At 38.4% G+C, this 21,112-nt stretch overlaps 1 protein-coding gene across 7 annotated transcripts in view; it reads left to right on the forward strand.

Annotated features, from left to right (window-relative positions):
- Positions 1–21,112, forward strand: part of FOXP1 (forkhead box P1) — a 569,779-nt gene that overhangs the window by 463,920 nt on the left and 84,747 nt on the right. For 5 of the 7 annotated variants that reach the window (XM_008571751.1, XM_008571756.1, XM_008571774.1 and 2 more), the window contains 3 exons: positions 11,077–11,214; positions 12,245–12,334; positions 17,893–18,046. In XM_008571751.1, coding sequence (XP_008569973.1) covers positions 11,077–11,214; positions 12,245–12,334; positions 17,893–18,046 — 382 coding nt within the window. The remainder of the gene's footprint in view (positions 1–11,076; positions 11,215–12,244; positions 12,335–17,892; positions 18,047–21,112) is intronic. The other 2 variants (XM_008571760.1, XM_008571788.1) reach the window with 1 other exon arrangement.

Consider the following 21,112-nt stretch of genomic DNA (forward strand, 5'->3'; position numbering starts at 1 on the left):
GAGGCCGCCGGACCCCACGCCCGGCCCCGCGCGGGCGCCCCGAGGCCGGCTCCGCGCGCCTGGCGGCTACATGGAGAGTGTCAGGTTGGTCCCTCTGATTGATCTCTGCCATTTCGCTCTCCTTCCTCGGGCTCCGCCGTGCCAGCTCTCCGGGGGCCTCCCTGGGGAAGGCAGGAGCTTCCGAGCGTCTTTAAGTTGAATCTTTTGAAAAATAATAATAGTCGTCGCTGTTTAGCAACTTGGGTAGGAGTTGCGCTCTGGACGTGGAGGCGGGGAGGGAGCGGAGTGGTGGGAAGAAGGAGCTACAGACAGGCCTGCGGGTCCTCACTCTCTCACTCTCGCTCATTTTTTTTAAATGTTCATGGGTGGGGTGGTGTTGAGAGTTGGAGGAAGTCCTGATTGTGTGTTTCTCTCTCTCTCTCTCTCTCTCTCTCTTTCGTTTGCGATTCATTTTCTCCTGGTCAGGCCTTCACGCAGCCACTTTGGTAAAGCCCTCGCCATCACTTCATTTGGGGGACGGATCTGGGGTGTGATTTATGTCACTTTCAGAGCGTGTGAAATATACAAGGAGCCTTCAATCTCAGTGTAACCCGTGTGGACGTTTCTTTGCTTCTGATAGTTTGTTTCTATATCTGTCTAGGCTATTTTCAGCTTAACTGTTCAAATTCAAGGAGTTCACACACAGTACAGGGGGAGGGGGAAGAATAAAGCCCCACTCCGAAGCAGGCAGGCCGGCGAAGGGAGCACTCAGGCAGGTTGGGGATTTTAAGCCTCGGTTGCATTACTTTGCTGGTTAATTAAGTAGTGAGGGGGGTTTGGGTTTGGAAGTGCAGCAGGCTGAGGAATTGCCAAGGGGTACTCCCATCTGAACCGGCTCTGAATGTAGCTAACTCAGCTGTCAGAACTGCATGAAACAGGGTCAGTGGAAACGGGACTTTTTCTCCCCCGGCCAAGTATTGTGATGGGAAGGAGAGGACCTTTAGGAAGTGGGTGGTAAAGTTTTAGAGCTAAGTACATATAGGCTCTTCCTCTTTGTGATTAACTCCTTCAAGTCCTGCCAGTTATAACTAAAATATCTAATAATTTCATATTCTTGTCCAAACAGACCAAATGTTCTAATCAAGCCAATTTAAAAATGCAAATCACCTAATTTCCATAGATTCCTACATTCTGAAAGTGACACATTTGGGGGAAGAATTAAGCCTGATAACAGGAAATGTGAATCATACTATCAATGACTAATCTGCTTAAGAAAAAAAAATAAGTTACATTTATTTATCATTAGGAAGTCAGTGTTGAAGAAGCCAATTTTTTTTTAAGTTTAAAGCAAGTGATGTTTTTATTTTAGAAGCAGCCCTGTTTTGCTTTTTTTGTTTGTTTGTAATAAATTTTCCAAGAGGAATGTGTGTGTGCAATCAAAGGTGGTTTATATGTCAAAGTGTTCAAGCTAGTATGTGAGTGCCGAAGACCTGGAACATGATCACATTAAGATTCTAGTTTAGGGTTGGATGTGTGGCTGTTATTGTTTAAAAGAAAACAAAGCTTTTTCTTGAATGTTAAGAATCATCACTAAGTAAACCAAGCGAAGACAGAAGCACATTCTCCTAATTGATACCCTTTGCATAAACTGAAAAAAAAAATCTGTATCTATTTTATGAGATTCCTTCTAGCTTCCTGTCACATTATAGTGAAAAGCGTAAAAATGAAACCAAAATGCAGACTTACCCAAAGACACTGGCTGACTTAACTCTAGGATGTGATAGAGCTGAGCTGAAAAGGTATTGGACTGACACTTGATAATCAAAGTTGATTTATTGTTCATTAGTACTGCATTAGCCCTTTCAGGCAAGACAGTTATTTGTGTAGTGGCCTGTCAAGAGTGAGACTGCAAGCACCTGTCATTTCTAAGGCATGAGATAAGCAAGTGAATATGAAGATGATGCAAATGAAAATACATTTGACTAGGTAAAAGGCCACAGGTTCATAAATTTTTTTCTTTAAAAAAATAGTATGGGTCAATACCAGTCTATAAGAAAGAAATTTAGTAAAGAAAAAAATTTTTTTTTTTAGCCGTTAAGAACTACTTACAGAGTGAAATTAATGGGCTTTGTATTCGCCTGTTTGCCTTCAGAACTTTCTTTCCTGCCCAGATGTGCATCTTGTCTGACAAAAAGTTGGTCAGTTAAGGAAACGAGACCATAACATGTCAATTATTTAATCTGAGTAATTTAAGGAAGGCAGTCTTCCCGTTTATGTTGTGTTTTTTAATAAACATATTTCATTAAATGAAATTTCTAAGCATGGGGTGATTATGTGAAAATGTGATGACATCATAGCTAAGCTATGATAATGTTGGATATAATGTCAAGTGCATTTTCTACAACATGTTTCACTCTCGATTTTTTTCTTCCCTCTGTGGAAGGGAATGATCTCATGACATAAAATAGAAAACAACCTAAGTGTCAAAAGAAAACAAAATTAGTGAACTTTTGTCTGCAGCCATAGAAACGTGAATTAACTCATATTTTTCCAGGGATGGAATGGAAACATTCTGCATGAGAATATGTAATGTATTGTCTTCTCTGAATTTTCATTTGACAGGGATTTTAGAGGCTGTGATCTTAATTAAATCTCAACTAGCTGAAATAATGCATCTAAAGGCATTCAGTGTTGCGTAACCTTGCTCAGTTGGTAAATCATAAATCATCAGAAAGCTTAGGATAGGAACGGTTGGTTTGATTTTTTTTTTTTCTGTTTGCTGTTCAATGTACCTTAAAAAACAAAACCCTCACCATCACTACCTTGCATTTGTTTGCACGTTGTCAGGAGCTGTCACTCGAAAGATAAACTCTTTTATGACACTGACCAGTTCTGCAACTTTTCAGCCAACCTCCACACAATTGCAAGATACCGTGAATTAAAATCCAGATTAATTAAAAGCAATGAATTGTCCAGATTTGTCTTGACTAATGTGGTACAAGTGTTCTTTGAGCTATTTTGTTTCTGAGACAATCAGGAGAGAGTATTGGGACCAGCTTCTCAGCTCATACTAAAATTTGAGTAAAATTTGAATTGGCAAAAAAAAGAAGGTTGGAGAAATTCATTTCATAATGTGGCTTAGTTGCGGATGAACATCACTAAAGAGAACCTTAAAACCATGCTGTTAGTAACTGGATAAATATAGTGGCCAGTTAGAATCTACTTCATGTAGTTCGTTGTGATTTATAAACAAGGGGACAATGCAGCAACAGTTGACCAGAGAATGCTGGAGTATATAAAATGTTTCTGTATATGTTGCATATTAAAATATGCATTCGAAGACAAGGAATTATAGTCATTAAATAGCCTTATTAACTGTCTAGGTTTTATAAATTCTAGTGCTTGCAAATACTGGGTTACTTACTTTTGGTGCCATTTAAACAGATGTTTTTAACTGCTACATTTTTTGATTTATATATATGTTTTAGTGTAGAAGAAGCTACCTACACATAAAAATTGAGAAAGCTATCTTGTGATAGCTTGATTTTATATATCTTTGCACGTAATATTTTATGTAAGGCTAGGAGTTGTGTTACTGATGAGCTGTAGATCTCTTGGGGCAAAGGAGTGTAGCTTTATGTATACCTGTATGGCTAGATTTGGGGATACTCTTAACTCCCAAAGCTAAATTTTTTATTTGGCAAAAGGTTGTTTTCTTGGAAGCAGCATGATATTTCTGGACACTAGTTTTAGTCATTTTGGAGTGTGCAGTACTTTTTCCACCCTCATAAATTGTATTCTGCATTCAGCTTAATATTCTTTCATTTAAAAGAGAAAACTCAGACACTCCTCAGCTAAACAATCCTCTACAGATGTGGGGACTGGAATTATGTGGGAAGATCTAAGCTGGGCCTCTACTTTTGGACTGCAGGAATATCTTTTCTGAGTCCCTCTTCCAACCTGGCAGTTGTTTGAACAGAAATTAATTTAGAATGAGAAGAATGAATACTGAACACATGCATTGTGTCTCATTTTCAAATCCAGTTAAAAGCAACTAATCAATGAAAATGCCCGCTAAATGTTATAGTGAGCTTTTTAGAATACCTTGGTATCATGTTTTAATTTTTAAGCTTTATCTTGACCTTAAATCTGAAACATCATTGTTCAAATAACTGAGAACAAGGTAAATCAACAACATCAAAAAGGTCGGCTTCTGTGATTTCTCAAGGGCTTGTTATTTTGTACTTCCCAATTCTATTTGATGTCTTGACAAAACAAGATGACACAGGGGAGAATGCATTAAATTTTGATTTTTTTCATCTAACCTGTTACAGTTGTGGCAGCTTAATTTCTTTTACTTTTTCCTGAAGATGGCTTTTTGTACAATTACTCTAATTGTCACACCACTTCTTGAGGCAGGTCTTCATGGGTTCCCATTTGCCTTGATTTTACTAGGCATTTTTGAACATATTTTGACCTTTAACATGTAGGGAGCTTTTGGTTGGGTTTTGTCTTCATTAGAAATAAATCAGTGGATGGTGAGATTGTCAAAGAAGCAACTGATGTTTTCTCATTAGAATCTCATTTGCACCCCTTAGCTTAACTGTGATATAAAAGGTGAAGGTGTTGGAAATAGGCGTGAGAAACTGCACAATTTGAGAAACTTAAATCGTACTTCTAAAAAAAGAATGACTGCACCCTAGGTAAGGCCTTCAAACTTTGGAATGATCTAATTTTGGCTTACCTGCATGTTTAAATTCAATTGAAGCCCCCCCCACCCCCCACCCAATAATATGGACGAAAACACATATTTGCAGTTAAGCTTCCTATGATATTTCTATGCTGGTTAAAGTATGAAGAAAGCAGAGCTATAAATTTAATTCTTAGTCTTAGAAAAATTCTTTCTCTTTTTTTGACAAAAGAAACATTTTATTTTTCTTCATTTAACAGTAACTGTTGATCTAAAACTGTATCTACAATTTATCTTTCCTTATTTTAATCATGTATGTTTGTTAAATAGGATTGATACAGTTGCTGTCTTTTTCATTATTTTTTAATAATACTTCAGTTCAGGAGAACTTATTTAGCCAAGGCCTCTCACTCTTCTCTTCATAGCTAAAAATCTGTGGATAGAATCTTTTCTAAAGTACCTCCTTGGATAGTTCTCCCCTCCTCCTATTTTTGCAGCACTTAAAAATGTTTTGTTGTTGTTGTTAATGCAAAATGTCATAGCATGTTTGATTCACATGCTCTAAATTGTTTTCCATCCCACCTACAGGAGAAAGAGGTTGAAGAAGGAAAGAGGAGGCATTTTTCTTGATTTAAATAATAACAATAATAATAATAGTTGCTAGATTGAAAAGATCATTGTTTACTGGGTGATTATTTTCATGTGTAGTTTCTATTGTTTCCTGCATTTAACAGTCGCTAATGGGAGAAGTGATTTAATTTATGTAAACTTTACATTTTTATGCAAATGAAGCTGATATTTATTAGAACTTAAACAATTCTGCTGGCACTTAGTGGAGTAACCTTGTATGCTTGGGAAATGTTGGAGGAGAAACACTGAGTTTCCACTAATACCTCTGCTGTAAACAAATAGGAATTTATGCCACTTTTTAAAATTTAAAGACAAAAGGAAAAGATCTCAGAGAGCTTTGCTAGAGATTGCTTATGAGGGTTGATAACCTGAAATAACTCCTGATTGGCAGGCAAGTCTTGGCCTTACAATTCTTTGTGAAAGAAAGATAGCCTTTTTTGATAGAATGTAATAAACAAAATGATAAAAAATGAAATGCTAATTGCATTTTAAAGAGGTCTTTTTTTTTTCCTAAAATTTTAATAAGTGGTTGTATTGTTACTGAGAGAACAGTTATGCTAATGACTGACTACTTAGATGATTTTGCATTAATATAATAACCATTTACCTGGCTTAATGCTTTGTACAGTATTGTGGCAAAATAGCTAAGTCTAAAAGAGTTACACAAAAAGCAGAATTCCATAATGAAACAGAATTATACTTTCCACATGAATAGCATGCTTTTAAAAATTTTTTGAAGACTGAAATATTATGTCAGAAATGTATTTTCTTTCCTCTAGGATACAGCTATCTTGCATAGTACCTGGTTGTGTTTTGCTTTTTGTTTTTTTAATACCATGGAGAATAGATAGAAGTTTCCTAACTTTTCTGTTTGCTGATACATTTGTTGTATCCACAGATTTATTAATTATAAAAACTTGTTTTTCACAAGGGGCCAGTGATTGTGTTTAATTTTCAAAAATTTTACACAGGCTACTTTCTATATTGTCATATACAGTTTGGCATAGTTACTTCTTCCTTGGTTTTTCGGTCTTTTGTTTTTTTGTTTTCATAGAGCCATTTTCTTTGTTTGGTTTTGTTTCTACATTCTGAAGCCTTCTAATTTAATTTATTTGGATTTTGTTATTTGATAAACTAGGTGACACTGCCTCACTTAGTTATCACCCAAACACAGCCTGAAGTCTAGAAAGGACTTGAGTTTCCTGGAACATACACATGGTGAATGATCAGAGGTTAAAAATAGTTTCTAAACTATTAACCAGATTAAGGGAAATAAAACAGCATTTAAAAATTTTCTATCTTCTCACTTGTATTATCTGTATACATAGCAATTATGAGAAGATGCTGATGTGCAAAATTGATGTGTATTTACACTGGGCAGTATTTACTTACAGTTAACTTGAGTGTAAACTAAAGAGAGAGAAAAAAATGATAACATGTTATTTTCAGTATTTATATTGTGTCATCTCCCCTCCCACCCAATTCCTTCAATTGTCTCCTAGATTAGAAATAAGTATTGTTTCTGTGAGTGTTTTTATTTGTTTGTTGGCTTTTTAGATTCCTCCCCTCCCATCACCTACCTTTGCCCGCTGGGGATAAAAGAAAATAATAGGGCACAATTTTTTAAATAGTTTTCAAGCTTTCAGATGATAGAGAGTCATTTTGAAGAAAGAGAAAACTGTATCAGACAGAATTTACACAGCACTATAGGGGCTTTTAACAGCAGTTGTTAATGCTAACGACATTTTCCCAGTTGCTGGTATTAAGGAACAGCAGGTCCATACTAGCTGCGTTCCGATGGCCCAAGCACAGCTGTATTGCTGCCATTCCCACAGGTTTGTGTGCACCTGGGATGGGCCACACCCAGTTGGTATCAGTCAACAGTGTATCACGCAGTGTGTTTTTTTTTAATTCATGATTTCCTCTTGAAACTCAGCTAAGGAGTGTTAACAGTGTGTGTGTACGTGTGTTTTTAAATTCAGTTTTGTAGGCTAGCATTCTTTAAATGTCTGCCAGAAGTTTAATTTGAATTTCTGATCCCTGAAGGCAGCTAGACAGAATCATTCTAGTTCTTCATAAATTGCCTTCTATGATTCATTGTTAACACATAAAATATACTCATTTCTATATACTCAAATAGTTAAGGTAGTTACAGTATCGGAGACATAATTTTTTTGGGGGGGGGCCTTATATTTAAATTGTCTTTTGAGAAAGAAATCAAGAATTAGCTTGAATTCTCAGTTAAGGCATGAGCCCTGCAGCGCACAAAACATCAGAAATGAATGTTTTTATCTCAAGGAGGGTAAGGTAGATGGCATGGGATCTGAAAAAAAAGTTTCATTTTTACTGAATACTCTCAAAAAGGGGCCCATAAATATTAGAGTCCTGTAGTTAAAAACTCACATGACTGTTTTAAATACTATTGATTTAAACCACTGGCTAGATTTTATGAATCAAAGTGTAATTTCTAAGCTTTGGCCATATTTCTCAGTGCTAAAGCACTCTCTCTTGTGTGCCTTTAGCCGCTTTCCAGACATTCAACACAGGATTAAATGATAGTAGTTACAGTCATCAATAGGTTAAGACTGCTACAATCACTCTTCCCGCTAATGACCTCAGGAGTAATGGGCAATAAAGTGTGGGCTGTAATAGCCTCTCGCTGGTACTGCATGCCCTTTGATTCCTAGTATTAGTAGGGACTAGCTACATGAAAAAGTTGGACGTTGGGAATTAAGGGAGTAGATATATAGGCTATAATTCTTAACTATTTAAAGCCTTAAACTGTGCTCGGGTTTTTTTTTTTTTTTTTCTTTTCTATACCCCACCATGGTTTCTGGTCCATTTGAATATGTTTGTTATAGCTTTTCATAACCTCCTTTCATGATATGTTGGAGCAGAAACTTTGGGGAAATCTCAGCTTTATTACATTTATAAATTAAGCTGGAGCCCACTTTGGAGGCCCAGAGCTAACTGGTGTGAAAATGTGGTTTCAGGTAGTAAAAGCAAAGTTAAGGCCATCAGGATATAATAGTCCACTTCTGAATATTCAGAGACTGATCGGCCAGGTTGGAGGATTACTCAGGCTTCTTGCTTCTTTCCCTCCTTTGACTCTGCCTGCTGCTTTAAGTGTTTTATTACTCATCAGCACCTCCATCAAAATGTCCAAAGGGAAAAAGAAAGGGAGACTCAAGTTCATTATACTGTTCTGTAACACGACTACAAAAAAAAAAAAAAAGAATAACTATGGGAAAAGGAGATTTAAACCATTGGCTCTATGTAAGCATTTAAAAATTATCTGTATATGTCAACCCATTCCCTGATCCCTTTTTTAAATTGCCAGTTGAGGGACAGTGGTATCTCTTATTTAAGAAGATGCCCACAATTGTACTAGAGTTTTTTAAAAAAAACCTATTTAGGATATATAATTTTTTTTTACTTTTTAAATTCAGTTATATTGAGGTATAAGTTATATACCATAAAATACACTCATTTTAAGTGTGTAGTTGAAAGAGTTTTGACAATTGTCTACATCTGTGTGACCACCACCCCCGTGAAGATACTGGGCATAAGTTCACTTGTGCCCTTTCACGCATAGGATTTCCCTAGCTCTTTTAAAATTTATGATCAGGAGATTCTTTTTATGATGATTTCTGTTATAACTCTGTTAAGTTCATGTTCATCACCAGTTTAGATTTTACACCACCCTATTCCTGTCTGTCTTCCTGTTCATCACCACCAGAAATTTGGCTCAAGAATATTTATGTTGTACATCATCCAAGAAACGCAGAGGAAAAAAGAAACCTTAAACATGTTTCTTTTGTTTGCTTAATCAAACCTCCCCGTATGATGATGCAACTCTCAAGGAAAAGTAAACTTCTATTGTGATATGTTGGCTTTAGCAGCTCAAAAGGTAGTGGTTGGCACCCAATTACATATTTAAAAATGCAAAAAGTTTCTTTTGTATGAAGTCAGAATAGACTAATTGGAATTAATTTGTAGATGGTTAGATGTTTTGATAATGTCTTCTTGGTGTTTGCCCTAGACTGAATGCAAGTTCACTGTTCCAATCATTGGTGATATTTTGTGCTACAAATTATCTTTTTAAAAGTATAATTTATCCATTCATATACATCTGTCCCTTTTGCATATAAAAATATTCAGACATGCCCATCTGTTTTAAATTACAGTGTATCTACATCTACACTTAAAAGGCCACTGCAATAGGAGGAATTCATGAATGACCTTCCAGAGTTAGGTTAATGAAATTTTTCGAATGTTCTAACTAGTGTTTTCTAAACAAGAGAAACTCACACATCAACATCCCCACACACAATCCATGCCCACAACAACAGTGGGGAATGTTCACTGTACATGAATCTGACCTTCAGGAACCATTTTTAGTTCATCAAAATTAGTGATGCTGAGAAATCGGGACATCAGTGCATAATGACTGTGAAATTAGGAATGAGAGTTCGCTATGCAAATGACAGGACAAATCATGTGAAAAAGTCAAGATAAACTGCATATTAAGACATTATGTTACATAAAATTAATACTGCACTTCTTTTTGCTTACTGCTTCCCTGAAAGATTTTTTAATTCTTTTATCTTCTGATCAGCTATTGTCTGCTGGATTTTTTTTTAAAGTGGCATACAGGCAAAGTGCAAAACATGTTATTACCTTTTATTGTAATACATGAGATGACAGCAGATCCTTTTTAACAAAGTATATCCTTTACTGCTTCTTGTTTCTTGCTGTCACATGTTTGATTAGAAACCAAAGAACAGTAAGATGCTTAAATATTACTCTTAGAAGACATCCAGGTTTTGTCTTTTCTTTCATTGTTTTTTTCTTTCCTTAACCTTTTATGGGGGGGTGTTCATGAAATAGTCTTCTTGCATTACGGGGACTGACAAAATGGTTCTCATGTAGTCTGCAAATTAAACACAAGTGCAGTGATTATTTTGAATAGCTAAATTACATTCTAGAAAGCTTGCAGAATTCATAGCATTGTCATTAGGTATCCGCTTGAATACAATTTGTGTAACCTTGGCCAAGACAGCCTGTCATTTTAATGTCAGTGTTTTATCTGAACAAGACATCATCCTTTCAGATACAGTGTGCAGGTTCCTTGCAAAGATGCCCGTGCAGAAACGTGTTAACAGTTGCAAATATGAAATGCTATCAAGTTCATCACTGTAGCTGTTTGTCACTGAAATGTCATGGAAAGCGGCTTTTAATGGTATTGCACATAATATGAAAGAATTGAGACATCTGCATGCTGCATGAATAAGGAAGGGTAAAAGGCATCACACGAAGGGTCTGTGTTTTAAGTTCGGAAGGTGTGTCCAAGGTTCCGTTACCCGCAAGACTAAGCAGTCACCTGCAAGACTAAGCAGTTATTGATTGTTCTTAAAATCACTGTCTGCAGAGGAAGTTGGTCACATTAACTCTAGCTGCAAAGATATTGGTTCCCATTTGCCTTCTTCCCTAAAACAATAATTCACTTGTGGGTTAACTTCCTACAGCTCGGTTTGACCAATACTGCCTGGAAACCTCTGTCATTGCTGTGAGGTTTTTTTTATTTTTCTTTATTTAAAATAAACTCCCTAATAGACTAAAAAGGATTTGTTGTTGCATCCCTTCTTGATTAAAAACGTTTTGCATGGGAAATTGGTCAGTTCTTAAAGCACGCTGATGGCAGTCTGCCACTGAACCTGGGAGGCCGCGTGCTTGTGATTTTCTGGCTTTCTATTTATCCTTCATTAACATTCTAGGTTCCCGTGTCAGTGGCTATGATGACACCTCAAGTTATCACTCCCCAGCAAATGCAGCAGATCCTCCAGCAACAAGTGCTGAGTCCTCAGCAGCTCCAGGTTCTCCTCCAACAGCAGCAAGCCCTCATGCTTCAACAGGTAATCATCCTTCCTCCAGCATCCCACAGAACCCAGGCCCAGCATTCCATTCAAATTTCCCCTCCACCTGAGCAGCCCCTTTTCCCATTGAAGAATAAGCAGAGCAGGGTGGGTAGGGCATACACAATCTGGTCCCTGAATAATCGATTATATTTGCATCCCTGAAAGAGAGGAGCCCTGCCAGAGTGACTAGGGCTTGGGCCTGGAGAGTACCCGATGGACTTAGATTAGGGCTGTAATTGGACTTGGTAAAATGAGATCTTTAAGGCTTACATGGCTTTACACTCTTTTATTTGATAAGCCCAGAGGCTTCTAAATGGTGTGAATCAAGGCAAAATGAGGAGCAAGTTGGGAGCAGGTTTAAATATGACAGCTCTTGAAGTCCCCATTTTAACTCAGAAGCTTGCAGAACTTAAAAACAAAAAAAAAAAGCATTTTGGAGTTGGTTAATTTTAAGGTGCAGAGTTGATTTTACTACTTCTATGTCTGCTCGTGATGGAATGAACTTCTGGCTATCCTTATGCCATGGGGACCTAATATTCAGACATAATGGGCATGTGAACCAAGTAGATGAGATTCAGTCCCCTGTGGTGGTGGGAACTACTGGCATGGGGTGGTGGGGACAGAGTACAGAGGAAGTTCCCAATACTCCCAGTGCACACACGGAACACAACACTCCATACAGCCCAACCCTATCATTTAGAAAGCATGATGTAGAGATTCACCAGACTCTCTCAGCAAGGGCATTTTGGCTTTGTTGTACAATCAAAGGTCATTCCTTGCCTTATTTTAATTAGTTTGTGCAGAAAATGGTATGTTTTTCATCAGTTCATTTTGTAGATTACTTTTCAAACAATAATGCCAAGGATAGTCAGTGTACGCTGAATTTATTGTCAAGTTTCAAACTAAAGGTCAGGCTGTTACAGATAAAAGGATGCTATTTTTCAAATCACAGTTTGTGTATGGCACCGAAAGGGACAGTGTGTTGGCACTACCCTCTGTTACTTACCGTCGTCTCTTTCTTTTGTAGCAGCAGCTTCAAGAGTTTTATAAAAAACAACAGGAACAGTTGCAGCTTCAACTTTTACAACAACAACATGCTGGAAAACAGCCTAAAGAGGTACCAACAATACATATTTTACTTTCAAACCACAGATCCCAGAGGACTATCTAGTGGCTATTAAACTGTCATTCATCTTTTAAATGATTGCACAACTGAGCTGACTCTATCGGTTCTCAGCTTTCAGACTGAGAGTTATTGTCCTGTTTTCGCTCAGATTTTTCTGGGTTCCATTTGCTTGCTGCCACATATTTTATGAGACTGCTGCACGTGTACCTGTGTGAGGATCGGGAAGAGGGATTGTGGGCAGAGCCTTCGGGGCTCCTTTTGCAGACTGGTACAACTGAGGGCCAGGATGTAGCTGGGAGAAGTGAAGTAAGATTGTGCTTGGACGCACACTCACATTTTTTTTTTCCAGCTCAGAGAGCTTGGGTGTGTGGTGACAGCCTTTTCCACTGGAAGAATAACCTCTTGTGAGATTGGACTAACAAACAGAAAAGTTAGAACAAGATGAACATCCCCATCTTGGTGTAACTTCTTCCCGCAAGTTGCACATGTCATGACTGCTAAAGGCATGTACCAGATAGCACGAGTTAAAGTTAGAGAAGATGCCAGCTTGGGTTGTTTTCCTGTGGGAAAAAAAAATAGCATGTTATAATAGCTTCTGTGCACACAATAGTGTTCATAGTTGTTGCTTTATATGCTACACCACCTGCTTAGGTTGTCAGTATTAGTCCCATAAATGATCAGGCCTTTCCAGGGGCTTTCCATTTCACCTTCCATACAGTTCCATGTGGGTGAGGCTCAGTCACTTGTGGGAGGATCTATGCACATGCATGTATTATGATATCTTTCTACTCATTCCAGAGTTATCCAATTTAACTTGCCTCCTCATATTTTTACACTGGATTGCAATTCTTTTTAAGTATTCTCCTTGGGATGACATAGTCTATAATTCTGTAAACAGCACATTGTCCAATTCTTCGGCTTTTTCACCAGCCCTAAGCAGTTGGCCACTTTGGTTCTTCTGGGGAGAGTCTTGTCAGGTGACTCTGCACGTCTGTGTTCCTCACATAAGAGTGGATGCTGAGCAGTGCTAATTTTATACCCTGGTAGTGACCCAGACATTCTCCCTCTTCTGGCTCCTCCCTCTACACAAATCGGGTATGTTTTCCATACCTTGCCAAGTTTTTGCCCTGGAGTCCTGTTTAGCAGCCTGGGTGTAAACCCCTGCAGCGTAGGGGCGGTTTTGGGGTGAAGGGGAGGAGGTGTTTTAATGAAAATGCTGACACAACCTTAAGTACAGTGGCGCGCTACCGGGTGCTGCTATAATAAAAAAGGGAACAGATTAAAAAGTGTCTAAAATGTAAATCTAAAGGACTAACAGTAATTAAAATGGAAATGGCACAGGGAGGGAAGGCATGTAATTGTGAGATATCACTGTGCAGAAGGCTCTCAGCTTTGTTTTGCTGGCTGTTTTTCTAATTCAGCAGGGCTTACTCATCAGTGGCAGTTCAATGCGCGTTAATGACTCTGGGATTGCAGGCATCACTCTGGACAAAGAAATGATTATTGTGCGGTCAAAAGAAGTTCAAAGACAAGAAGGGAATTTCAGTTTTTTCCTTAGAGATCCACATTCAAGAGCATATAAATTAAGCCAAATGTTAAAAACCACAGTCTGAAAGCTGACTTCAAAGTCACAACTCTCTAATTAATGAACTGCGAGCTTCAGTTTGGACAAGTTGTGGTTTGATGCGCCCATAAATCAACATGACAGGCCTGTTTCACAGTCTCAGACAGTGCTTGTCATTGAGTCACATCAGATGTAAACACAGCAGAAAAAAGAAGGGATATGGAGGAGGTGCGATTGATCAACAGAATTGGTAAAAACCCACTTTTGAAGCACATTATGCATGATCACAGGAAATGGTTACAGCCTCAAGAGGTTTCCCCTTCTGCTGTTGCTTTTTTGAATCAGATTTCTAACAGCCTTCAAAAGGGAGAATAAGAATTATGGAGTTTCTCCCCTGTGGCTCGCAGGCAATAACCCCCTGTTGTTATTTTGTGCTTCTTTCTTTTCAAAGGCATCAAAATTTAGTTTTTTAAAGATCTTTAACTCTATATTTGAAGACAAACAAAAAAGGGCTGCCACTGCCATTCTTATCAGTTACCGGGGATTGTGTTTTTCCTTTCTGTTGCCACTTGTTATTAACCTCTTATTTGGTCTGTTAGACATAGTTTGGAATGCACGTCTGCATGCTGGGAGAACATGAAAGTTCAGATGAGCTCAGAGGGCAGATAAAGAAATGTGAAGGGGAAAGTTACACAGCAGAAAGAAGGATAAAAGTTAACTCTCCCAAATTGCTGTTGTCAGAAAGGGGAGCGTCTGCCAGCACAAAGATGATGGCGTTGTCTGAGTTTGGAAAGGGAGTTGGGGGCGAAAAGAGAGGATACTTTGTGTCCAAATGGGGAGAAAGTGAGACATTGTAGTAGCATTTTAGCATCTCCAAGACACTAGGTTTGCTGTGGCCCGTCCTTTGATATCCATTCCGCAGGCAAAGGTGACCCAGGAGACATGTTGCCTTGAATATCTTTAGAGGTGGGCAGACCAGTGGACAGATCTCCTTGGACTTCACTGTGTGTTCATGGTGCCAGGGGATTTGGCCGAGGCCCGTCGTAACAATGGTTAGGAGATCCTTGTTTTCCTGAAGTAAGGGGCTAGTCTCCTAAAATTATCATGCAGGTGGCAGTGGTCCTTTTATGCTAAAATGAAATAGAGTCACATGGTAGCAATTTCATGATGTGGACTGGTGGTTATGATTTTAACAAGGTTTGAACTTGGATGTTGACAGATGGGACAAGTGTATTAATTTACTGAATCCCCAGTCATTAGTGGCTCATAATTTTGTATTGTCAGTTTTTTTGCATGCGGCGCCCCCCCCCCCCTTTTATTTCATGATGTGGACTGGTGGTTATGATTTTAACAAGGTTTGAACTTGGATGTTGACAGATGGGACAAGTGTATTAATTTACTGAATCCCCAGTCATTAGTGGCTCATAATTTTGTATTGTCAGTTTTTTTGCATGCGGCGCCCCCCCCCCCTTTTGATTACCTGTGCAGTAAGAAGCTTGATCCTTGGCCAGAGAAATGTACCTTCGCTCTTTTCTCCTAAAGTTGCCCTAAGATGTTTCCTTGGGGAAGTTTGGCTCCACATTGGTTAGACCTAAGACCTTCCTTAGAAAATAGACTCTTTGGTGGGGGAGGGGGATGTAGTCCAAAACAGCTATTGGAGCGACTGCTTGTTAATATTTGACAGAAGTGGTGTGGAAAATAGATGGCAGAATTCATTTTAAATCAAGCTGCAAAAAAAGATCCCATCCTGTGCGGGCGAGGTAGGCTAAGTTGATTGTTTTAAAAGGGCCATTTGTCCCAGGCAGTTATGACAGTTTATGTTAGGCAGTAGGGAGTAGCCGAAGAAAGGAAAACAGACCTTTGACTGCAGCTCTAGGGAGGGGATCCGAAATGCAAGGTTTATCAGGGCATTTTAGCATTTTAACACTGACTACTGACCTGTCGAGGGGACTGCTCGGAGACCTTTTTTGTATGCATTCAATTGTGAGAAGTAAACAAACGGACTCGTATCCTGTGTTTGGTAACTGGGTGGGGAGCACAGTTTGGCAACCAGTGTTGCTTTTAAATTCTTTCTTTGGACAATGGGCCTTGTATACTTTTATATCCTGGCTTTTCAAACGTGGACAGCTTTCATGAGTTTTTCCTAGGGATGGCCACAGAGACAACAAGAAAAGGCATCAGTCATTTTATATAAATACAAAATTTTTAAACATTTCATTTACAGTAAGTCCGGAAAACATCCTCCCCAACCTTCAGCCCCTCTCCCCATTATATTTTACTTCAAGAAGAGCTAATTCCCTGATCTTTTATTGTGTCAATGTTGTTTTCTCTCTTTCCATTTTTTGTTTTTTAATGTCGTGAGTTAATACCTGTAGAGGAAGTGAAAAAATCATTTTGACATGAATATGGCTATCATTGGGTTTTACATTAATGTGATAACTTGGGAAGGGGTGAAAACAATTGGATCATTTTATGCATGCTGTTCTTAAAATGAAAACACTGGCTTTTCATTTAAATTTATTTAAATTTTTGTTGTTAGTGGTATAGAATTTGTTTTTCGGAGTGAAACTCAATTAACTTTCTCAGTGGCATGGTAGTAAGTCTGAAATTGGTTGCTAATATGAGAATGATGGTTTTTACTGTAAAGGAAACTACATGGAGACTGAAAGAAAACCACCATTTTTATTTTTCTTTGAACTTTGCATCAGAAGGTCTTGATATACACACCATTTTATGGGTGTATCAGATCAAGGTCATGTGTTAGGTTAAGTGAATGGAGTTGTTTGTAAAGTATAGTTATTAACCAGAACACACGGGTTCTGAAAGAATTGGATAGTCCTTTTAGTTACAAAAGTCTCTCTGATCTTTTGGGTAATACCCAGAATTAGGAAAACTGATTTTGTTTTTTTGTTGACGAATCTTTACTTTCTGGTTTTTGGCTACAGTTTGGGAAGGGTTAATTTTCCTTTCATAATTGTTAGCCATAATGTGGCTAAGACCTCCACCTCGATATGATTCCTAGCAGATTAAGGATATTAGATAATTTCCTTCTATTTATTGTACTACTGCACTGTATTATCTTTCTATCACTCAGATAATTACTGAGGAAATCTACATTAATTTTTTTGGCTGGAGCAAGGCCTGCTAAATACAGGAATGATGTATTCATGTTTTACACAACAAAAGTTTTCCTCCTGTCATTGTCCAATCAACAAAAAGATATTTATCATATCGTAAATCCCCTTCTTTTCAAGAACAAAGCTGGTGGGGGAAGCAAGACTAGCAAGCAGACCTGGGGGTTTCTGAGACTAAAGCCAAGTTAAGGCATCTGAAGCTTGGAGTGTCGTTCATATTAAACACTCATAGTTGAGTACGATGTTGTTTGCTAAATTATGAATGTGTGTAATTAAAATCTAGTGGCTGTTTCTATGAAAGATTTACAATGTTATTTCATCGTTTGTCATGGCTAATTAACAATATTAGATGAAGTTTTTCTTCTTCAAAGGTCTGATTTTTTCTCATTTATTTATGTCAGAAGTGATAAACAGAGCAGTTAAAAGCTTCTGCCAGTGCAGGCGGGGAGGGAGGCACCTTGTTCCTTTACACTCCCAAAAGTTCAGGGTTCAGATCCCTCCAGACTAGAGTGATGCAGTCTTCTTTCTAGTGCGAATAATTAAACATTTTAAAGTCTGAAAGTTCACTCCTTAACTACAAAACTCGGGCTTTTCAAACTGTAGGGAAAACTGGCTTGATTGATGAATTATTTTTCCATGGGAGCAAGCAGGAGAAGGGTAATACGCTCACCTCCTCACTTCTCTTCAGAGGTGGTATGTTTTGTCCCTTTTAAACCTTGACATTGCGCCCTCCACTGAGCTCTAATGACCATTCTCAGTATCTGACGATGACGGTGAGTTTTGAAACGTCCATACTTTTAACCTTCCTTGGGAGGTGGCCATCTCATTTTTTTCTCCCTGATTTCTTACAGCAACAGCAGGTGGCTACCCAGCAGTTGGCTTTTCAGCAGCAGCTTTTACAGATGCAGCAGTTACAGCAGCAGCACCTCCTGTCTTTGCAGCGCCAAGGCCTTCTAACCATTCAGCCTGGGCAGCCTGCCCTTCCTCTTCAACCTCTTGCTCAAGGTATGCGTTGATTATACAGAAGGCACAGCTCTGTTAAGACTGGGTGGAGGTGGTGGAGTCTCTTGGCATATTCCAGCTTGTCTTAAAGGAAAGGGTTCATCTAAAACATGTATACAGTAACTTTTTTTAAAAAGCTGAGAGTAGTAATGATGAACTCTTGGAGAAGTTGAAGTGCTTGTTGATGCCAAAGTGAAGACTTCGGATGATCTGAACTTAATAGCAACAGAGTGATCCCATTGTTGCATGTTCTTGGAGTAAAGGAGTGAAATGCTACTTTGCACTTACTGAGCATTTTAATATGGAGTCTTCCAGCATTTCAGTTTGGGAACCACAAAGGAATTTTATTGTAGGCTATTGTTATTTTCAGACATATTTTATGTAACTTGCTCTATTTTAAATTTTAGGATTACCTTATAAATGCCATTTTTTAATATCTAGAGATAAGTTCAGGCTTATTTTTCTACAAATGATTAAAATCAATCTCTGTTACAAAGCCAAGGTTGGAGTTTGTTTGGTTTACTTTTTTTTTTTTTTTCTTTCTTTTCACGCTGTTCTGTTGATTTTTGAGCAAGCTGGTTGTACATTCATCAGAACGGATGCCATTTCCATCTCCAGTTCTTCTCCAAAAACTGGGATTCCTTGAAAAGTAACAAGATTTTATGGATTTAGTGAATTTATTTTGAAAAGCCACTGACCATTTATCCCAAGTGTGTTGGACATGAGAAACAAATGGGAACTCTAGGTGTTTTTAGAACATCTTGGTTTGAGCCACTTTGACTTCCACTTATGTAATGGGAAAGCATGTGGATTATTCAGAACTACATAGAAGGAAGGGAGGAGAAAGTGTCATGCTTGTGTTTAAAAATGCCATTCCACATCTCATACATGGTATGTTATTTACATGGTAAATCTCATAGCAGATTTCATTTGCCTCCTTAAGGCCTGCAGTCTTTTCAGTTCTAGTAGCTTCGAATGTTTGTATATTATGTGCCTTAAAGTCTGGTAGCTAAAGCCTTTGGTGTTTTGGATTCTGTTTCTATCTGAAGACGTTTGAAAATGTGAAACCTCCGTTGTGTTGCTTAAAGCGTGGACATTTGTTTAGTAACTGTTGGTGTCAAGTGGAGCTGGTGAAGCATGCCTGTATTTGAATCTTGTGCCTTGAGGCAGTCACACCCAACTTCTGTCCCTTATGGGGGGTTTTGTTTTTGTTTTCATGTTGAGGACTAGGATTTTTGCACCTTTAACTTCTCTTTTGCTCCTCCGCCCCTTTCTGCCATGACCGCTGAACTGCTTGATACAGAACCAGCATCTCCTCCATTGCTGTCAAAATAGAACATCAGGTAGCTGAGCAATACGAGGGGAAAAGAAAAGACACATTGGCTAATGCAATTCTTTGCTTGCAAATGTTATAACGTGCATTAATTACACCTTCGGGTTTATTGTTGGAAACGTGGCAGGCTGTTCTCACACACCCACCGGACTCAAGCTCCAACCTCTCTCATCTGTTCCCACCGCTCCTATACTATTAAGTTTGCTCACTAAGGTTCATTGTTATAGTACATCAGTTAAGCTGTCCAAAAGAGGGCAATTGGGCAGTGACAAGACAAGCTCATGTGTAATGTGAAAGAAATGAATGTGGTGATGCATGAAGTGTAATCTCTGTGGTAACATATCAGAGACACCGGTAGGTAATTCACTAGCCATGGCATTGATTGATATGCTTAGCAGTCTGCTGTAACTATTAGCCCCTGCAACATTAGGAAGAAGTATATTTAAAATCTAAGGGGTGTGTGTATGTGTGTGCCTGAGAGGACATTAATATAAATATAAATATTTCTGGAGTCAGGTTCCTGCAGTAAAGTGAACTACCTACCAGTGTCGTTGCCATCTCGTGAATCAGAAGGTTGGTTTTGTCTCCCCACCCCCTTGCCCAAAGTGGCTTGAGAATTCAGTCATGTTGGACTACAGCACAATTTTTTTTTTTTTATCAGAGAGAGATGATGGCTTAAAACTGATGTCATTATGAGGTTTAAATCAACTTTCTGCTTGCTTGAACATGGTCACCTGGGTATGGATGCACAAGGACAAAAAAAGGTTGATCAACTCTGTTTGTCTTCGAGCCAGGGATACCTGGGGTTGTAAAATTGAGTTCTAGGAAAAGTAATCTGTCAACTGTCCCCACAACTACATTTTTTAAACCCGTGCCTGCATTCTCTTTTCTAATGAAGGCGCCAGTTGTCCTGGAAAAAGAAATGCAGCAAGGCACAGGGGTTATCTGTTAAAAATGCTGGTAATGCCCACGTTATAATAAAATCACCAAGATTCTTTTGCATACCTGTTTATGGCCTTGGCTAAATTACCTTAAACGTGTATGTAAATGTCAAAGTATAGGAATAGATTGAGAGTAATATTTTGAAGGCCTTTTTTTTTTCCCTAAAGGTTTTATATTATGAAATGCAGGGATTTTTGTTGTTGTTATTTTTAAGGTTATTGCAGGGTCTTCTCTCTGTTTTACATAATTAGCATATCTGTTTTTCACCCTGGTCTCTTTAATCATCTCTCTAGCACCAGTAATTTCATATAGAAATATTTTTTCAGTATCATTCTGACCTTTTAATTTTTAAAATGTAAACTCTAGTTGGGAGAAAATTACATGTTTGGTTATGTACCTGTTAATGGCTTTGATTAACTTGGTACTATTCATACTCCCCCATTTTGGGAGAAAAGCATGCTTTCTGGAAATTTGGTATCCTTTTAGTCTAATGAGTGACTAGCTTACCTTTTACCTGTCTTCATTCTGTCATGAGATCTTGGCTGTCAAATAACAGCATCCTTTGGTTGAACCAACAGTTTAACATCACTAACAAGGTGTGGCATCCATGGAGGAGAGCAATTTGGCTGTGTGTCGTCCCCCCCCCCCCCCATTAAGTCCGATGATAATGTTCTTAAATGTAATTATCACATTGCAATTTGACCCAGAAGTACTGCTGTTGTCACTCAGTGAGTTAACCATTTCTCCCCTATGGATGATAAAACTGATTTGGTACCTCACTGGAATAAAAGGAG

The sequence above is a fragment of the Galeopterus variegatus genome, unplaced genomic scaffold (assembly GCF_000696425.1).
Source record: "Galeopterus variegatus unplaced genomic scaffold, G_variegatus-3.0.2 Scaffold44, whole genome shotgun sequence".
NCBI lineage: Eukaryota > Metazoa > Chordata > Mammalia > Dermoptera > Cynocephalidae > Galeopterus > Galeopterus variegatus.